Source organism: Plasmodium gallinaceum (genome assembly GCF_900005855.1).
Source record: "Plasmodium gallinaceum strain 8A genome assembly, contig: PGAL8A_v1_76, whole genome shotgun sequence".
NCBI lineage: Eukaryota > Apicomplexa > Aconoidasida > Haemosporida > Plasmodiidae > Plasmodium > Plasmodium gallinaceum.
In genome coordinates, this window is record NW_021628238.1 from 1,712,032 (window position 1) to 1,719,069 (window position 7,038).

The 7,038-nt window shown below is 17.5% G+C and overlaps 1 protein-coding gene across 1 annotated transcript in view; it reads left to right on the top strand.

The window, feature by feature from the left end:
- Nucleotides 1-737: 737 nt before the first annotated feature.
- Nucleotides 738-7,038, top strand: part of PGAL8A_00234200 (conserved Plasmodium protein, unknown function) — a gene marked incomplete at both ends in the record, with an annotated part of 11,539 nt that continues 5,238 nt past the window's right edge. The window contains 6 exons of the mRNA XM_028671068.1: nucleotides 738-5,173; nucleotides 5,354-5,628; nucleotides 5,743-5,839; nucleotides 5,915-6,103; nucleotides 6,208-6,308; nucleotides 6,444-6,485. Of these exons, the coding sequence (XP_028527758.1) occupies nucleotides 738-5,173; nucleotides 5,354-5,628; nucleotides 5,743-5,839; nucleotides 5,915-6,103; nucleotides 6,208-6,308; nucleotides 6,444-6,485 (5,140 nt within the window). The remainder of the gene's footprint in view (nucleotides 5,174-5,353; nucleotides 5,629-5,742; nucleotides 5,840-5,914; nucleotides 6,104-6,207; nucleotides 6,309-6,443; nucleotides 6,486-7,038) is intronic.

Genomic DNA, 7,038 nt, shown 5'->3' on the forward strand with positions numbered 1-7,038 from the left:
AAAAAAAATTATAATTTTTTTTTTTTTTTTTTTTTTTTTTTTACATAAATATGTAATAAAAATATAATTTTATATTAACTATAATTGATTTAAATATTAGTTTTTTAAATTAATAACCGTATATTATTTGAATATATATAATACATACATGTAAATTTTTTTTTTTCAAATAGTACATTGCTATTTATTTTTTAAATTTACTTTTTTCTTTTTCCTTTATATTTTTTAATTTTTTTTTTTTTTATGTATTAAAAATAATATTTTTAATAATTACAATTATAAAAATTTAACAGATAGATAATGTAGTTTGCTATAATATGTAAATTTTTTTTTAAATTATAATAATTTTTCTTTTACTTATCGAGATCTTTATTTTGTTTATTTTACTATACTTTTTTTTTATTGTCTTTATGCATATATCTAACAAAGAAGCTATTTATTTTATATATACATTTATATGTACAGTTAATTTTTTTGATATTTTATTGAATAATTAAAATGAAATTTTTTTTTTGTTTTATATAACTAAGAAAAAAAAAAAAATACATATATATATATATATGTATGTTTATATTTATAATAAAAATACATATATATATATATATGTATGTTTATATTTATAATGATTAATTTTCCTTTTTTTTAATATATAAGAAAATTACATGACAAATATAATTTATAATATAAAATAAAGAAGAAAAAATATTACTTTTTATATTTTTTTTTTTTTTTGTTTAATGGATAACAGAAAATTTTTAAGGATAGGAAAAAGTGTTGTTCATGGTCGCAAAGGGCCATTAAGAGGGGATATGGAAAATGATGAAGACGAAAAGAATAAAAAAAAAAATAATGATTCAAATAATATTATGAATATTAATAAAGATAATGAAATTGATAAAGAAATAAAAAATGAAAATAATAATTTAGATAAAACAATGAATGAAGATATTTTAAATAATCATTATAAACAGAATGACAATGAACATAGTAGTGGTGATATATTTGAGCAGTTACTTCAAAGAGAATTAGCAAAAGGAGCATTAGGAGGTGGCGTCGTAGAAAAAAATATAAATAAAGTAAAAGTAAATTCTGAAAAAATAGATAATTTGAATAAAAATGAAAAGATAGATGAAGAAATAGAAGATCTTTCTAATATAGATTTATGTGAAAGAATAAATAGTACATTAGTAAAGTATAGAATGCATGGTTACAATGAAATAATAAAATGTTTTACTGATAATAATATAAATAAAAAAATAGAAATAATTAATTCTTTATTTAAAGATGAAGAGTGCATATTAAAATATATATCAGATAGTAATTTAATATGTCAATTGAAGACAGCTGAGATAGTTGAAGAATATTTAAATGTAATAAAAGATATATTTTTTTATAATTTTAAAGAACAGTATGAAAATGAAGAAGCTTTAATAAATTCTTTTGTTAATGAATATAGAAATAAATTATATAATTTATATGCGAAAATGCACAGCGTTTTATGCGAAAAAATATTAACGAATGTAAAATCATTTGATAATGGATTTAATATAATAAGAAAAATAATAGAATACTGTTCTAATGATAAGATAACATTAAATATAATAACGATGTTATGTGAGCATCTAAATTTAATTTATATAAAAGCAAATAAGAACGTATCAAATATTAAAGGTGTTAAAATAAAAGTTATTTCCTCTGGTCTTTTATTATTTTATAAATTATTAAATTATTTCGGCCCTAATATAATATGTGTGAAAACAATAAATAAATATTGCTTGAAATTTAATGAAATGCTTGATAAAACTGTTAAAACTAATTTTTATTTACTGTATGTTGAAATACTTTCCTTAATTAAAAATAATGATTTTCAAAATAGCGTTTTAAGTGAATTAAATAGTCAACAAAAAAATTATATAACTAAAGAATTAAAAAAGGAAGAAAATAGAGAAAATATTACTTCTAAAAGGAATACTTATTTAATAAATCAGAGTAGCAATGATGAACAGAATGACAATTATCAAGACGCTTTTACAATAAATGAAAACAATTTAATGGAAGAAAATGATATTTTTAAAGAAATTTGCACAAAACAATGGGAGAGAAGGGTTTTAGAAGGTTGTATTGATAAAAGTAGCAATCATAACAATAATTCTTTAAGTAATGAAAATTTATTACCATGGAAAATAAAAGTAGAAGCAATTAATTTATTATATGATAAAATAAAGTCAAAATTTTCAATTAAAAAAACTACTTATGTGAATACTTTATTAAATATTATTTCGAAATTATTAAAAAATGAGTCAGCATTACCTGTTGTTGTATCAACTTTAAAATTATTACATATACTAATTGAAAAATTTGGAAAAGATATTTATAACACAGTTAAAACATTTTCTTTTATTTTGTGTTCAAAACTAAAGGATTCTAATAAACAAGTTTCTAATGCTTGTATGGAATGCTTAACTAAAGCTATTGCAATATATAATATTGATATATTTATTGATGATTTATCTAAAAATTTAAAGGATAAAAACAACAATACTAGAATGGTTACTCTTGATTTTCTATTGAGAATTTTTGATTATATTGATAAAAAAAATATAATATCTATTATTGAAATTACAAAACATTTATTAAATGATACTGTTGCTAATATTAAAAATACTGCCTTTAAAGTTTATTCATTAATTATTGCAAATTATGGTGAAAATGTACATTCCTCCTTTTTTAGTACTTTACCATCTAATAAGAAAAAGTCCATATTATCTTTATGTTCTACTGTTAATAAAAAAAGGAATAATAATAATAATGAAAATATGGATTCACTAAATTATAAAAATGATTCAGAATTATCAATTAAATCTTTCAAAGATAACAATCACGATGGTATTAATAATAATACAATAAATGATATGAGTGATAATTTAAGTTCTATTTTACCAGAAAATATAATAAATAATTTAGTATCTAATAATTATTCTTCTAAAATAGAAGCATTAAATATATTAAACGAGTGGTTGAAAATAAAAATGCATTTTACTACAATTAATTTAGAAAGTTTAATTAGTTTAATTAAGAAAAATTGTTATGATTTTAAGGGGAAGTATAATCAACTTAATAGCGTAATATATGATTTTTTTAATAATTTTATTGATTTGATGTATAATTTTAATATTAATAATATTAACAATCCACATTTTATAAATATTTTGAATACTCTTATGTGTTTATATATTGATAAAGTTACTGATAAAAAAGAAAATATAATTTGTAATAATTTTATAAATAAGTGTTTTAATTACTTTGATAATAATATAATTATTGATATTATTATAAAAAATAGCGATGCAAAAAATACAAAGAAGTGTGAAGAATGTATCAAAATATTGCAAAAAATATTTCTAACAAAAAATAGTAATTCTAATGTAAATGTAAAAAATCTTATATACTTTTTAAAAAAATTTGTTGATTCAAAAAATATTAATTTAAGAAACTCCTCTATTCTTATGTTACAAATTTTATGTAAAAATTTTGGAGATAAATATGTTTTATCTTATTTAGAAGGAATATCTGAAAATATAAGACAAACTATTAAATTAAAAGAGGATGCAGAAAGATTTATTTTAAAACAAGGGGTAAATTCTTCTTCTATACTAGCTAAAAATAATGACAAAAGTGTTATCAATTTAAATAATAACAATAAAATATATGATAAAATAAAAAAGCAAGATACATCAACACCAAAATATGAAGATGTGAATAAGGTAGAACCGTGGAAAAAAAAAAAATGTAGTAATAATGATAATACTTATTCTTTAAATAATAATATGAATGAACAGAAAAAGGAATTACATTGTTTTGAAAAAAGTAATACTTTAAAAACAGAAGAACCCTCAAAATTATCTAATATAGAAATTGATTATACGAATACTTATTTGAATTATAATAACTCAAATATCGTTCAGAATCAAGAAAATTTAACTAATGAGATAACAAAAGATAGCAAGTTAGAGAACATGAGTAGAACTAATGAAAAAGGATTAGAAGAAAGATTAAACTTAAAAAACAAAATAGAAGAGAATATAGAAATTGATGGAGATAAAGAAGAAGATGAGGAAGAAGAGAGGATGATAAACATAAGTGAAATAATAAAGGAGTATGTAAATAACATTTTGAATGAAAGTAATAATAATACCAATAACGTAGCAAATAATACGTCAAAAATTATAAATATCATTGAAAAAATAGGAAAATATTATATTAACCCTGATAAATTAGATTTATTAATAAATAATATAGCTTTAAATAAAATATATAATGGTAATAAAAGTAGATGCATACGATTATTATATGTTCTTATATTTTCATTAAGAGAAAATGTTTACATATATGCAGACATTTTATTTGAATTTATAATAAGCATGATTGATGATATGGAAATATCTAATGAACACATTGATAAACTTTTAACATGTTTATGTAGAAATTTAGGAATTTCTAAATATATAAGTTATATCAATAATTATATATTAAATGAAAAATTAAATAACATAAAAGAAGATAATAAAAATATAAAGAAAATTAATAAAAGAAATAAAATATTAATTATTATAAATAATATTAACATAAATCATATATTATTATTGAATGAAAATGTTATAAAAAAAAAAATTCTCAAATTTTATTTGGATTTATTTTTTGATGATAATGAGCAAGTAAGAGAAAAATCTAGTATTGTTTTAGATAATATTTACTCTAAATATGGTGGAGCTGTTTTTTTTTCTATATATGAAAAATTATCAGTACATAAAAAGGAATGTTTACATGATATTTTAAATCAAATGAAATCCAAAAAAGAGGAATTTTCTTTTTATAAAATTTTTTTATCAAATAATTCACAGCTAAAAAGAATTTCTGTAAATGAAAGTAACCTTAGTGTTACAACGCCAACAATAATAAAATCAAAAAGCGTAAAGAGGTTAAGTTCTTTTAACAAAAACAAAATTATGAAAATAGAATTTCCTCCATATTATAAAATCAAACCAGATAAATTAAAATGGGATAAAAATTTTGATCAATCTCATTCAAATTATTTAATGAAAGAATTTAAATCTTTTACGAGTAATGAATTATTATTACATATGTTTAGTGAAAATGCAAATATGATTAATAGGTAATAATATATTTAAAAAAAAAAAAAAAGAAAAATGTCTTATATATACTACATAAAATTGTATGCATTTTTATATCCTATATATATTATTTATATCTTTTAATATTTTTCTCTATCTCTCTCTCTTTCTCAATATATATATATATATATAATTATAATAAATGTTTCCTTATTTTTTAGGAGTATATTATTTTTTAAAGATTATCTTAGTAATAGTTCCAATCAATCAATACTTTTTTCAAAATCTGGTTTTCTTGATTTATTACTTAAATGGATCATTTTTGCTTTAAATGAAAATCAGGATAATAATGAGTTATTATGTGCTTCAACAAATTTAATAAGAATTGTATTAAAAACAATTGAAGATAATTACGTTTTCTTAAATGAGCAAGAATTAGTTATATTATTAAATTTTATATTTGACAAAATTAATATATCATCATCAGAAATAAGAAGTAATTTTTTTTTTTTTTTTTTTTTTTTTTTTTTGCCATTTAAATATTGTGTATCTTTTATTTATCTTTTTAATTATAATTGTATTTATTTTTTTTTAATTTATATTCTTTTAGAAAAATTAAAGGAAATACTTATGTGCTTATGTTATACATCGGATTATAAGTTATATTTTTCTCTCCTTTTAAAAAATTTATCATCGTGTGATCAAAAGTAAGAAATGAAAAAAGAAAATTTACGAAAATTTATTTGTAAATATATAATGAATATATATGTATATATTTTTAGGAGGATGTGTGATTCACTAGATATTATATTGAAACTAATTATTTTATATAAAGATAAATGTTTAAATCTTGAAAAAGATATAATGAAAATTCTTCAAGTTTTCACATTATATAGCAAAAACAAGAATATAACCATATATTGTTTAAAAATATTTGCAAATATTCAAACTTTTCGTCCTAATTTTTATAAGTAACTTTTTTTTTTTTTTTTAAAAATAAAATAAAACAATAAGCATTATATATTTTTATTATTTAAGTAATTTAATTAATTATATATATTTATTTCATTTTTAGATGCATAGAAAATGATGAAATATCTTATTATCTAAAATGCAAAGTGGATGAATTTATTGAAAAATGTCCTGATTATAATATTAGTTTTAAAGACAATGAGAGTATATTATAAAAAAAAAAAAAAATATTTAATTTTAATAATAAAGATATAAATACATTAGATAAAAATAAAATATATATATATATAATAATAAATATATTTATATGAATTACACTTAATTATGTGAATTTTTTAGATGATGAAAATGATAGTTCATATCAAAGTGAAAACAGTGAAGGTAAAAAAAAAAAAAAAAAAACAGAAAAATATTATATATATCATAGTTGTACATTTTTATTATGCAATTTTTAAAAATAAATTTTATGCATTATTACAGCAATGGTTAAAAAAAAAAAAAAAAAATTATGTAGATGTTGAGTTTATTCTTAAATTTATATACTTAGTCAATTATTACTTTTAATATAGGAATAAATATTTTTGAATATTTATTATGCATATTATATATATAGATATATATATATATATTTTTTTTTTTTTTTTTTCTTTTTTTTTATAAAGAATCTTAATTTAGTTTTTCATTTAGATTTATGTTTATAATTATTTTTAATTTATATGATTATATACTTATATATGAAAATATTGTAGATACTTTTTATTTTTTTTTTTTTTTTTTTTTTTTTTTTTTTTTTTTTTGCAACCACTGCTGTTTGTATAACTTCGTATATCCTTATATACATAATAATTAAAATAAATTTCTATTATGTTTTTTTTTTTAAAAAAATTGCTTTTACTAATATCTTTTTTTTTTTTTTTTTTTTAATTTAAAATTT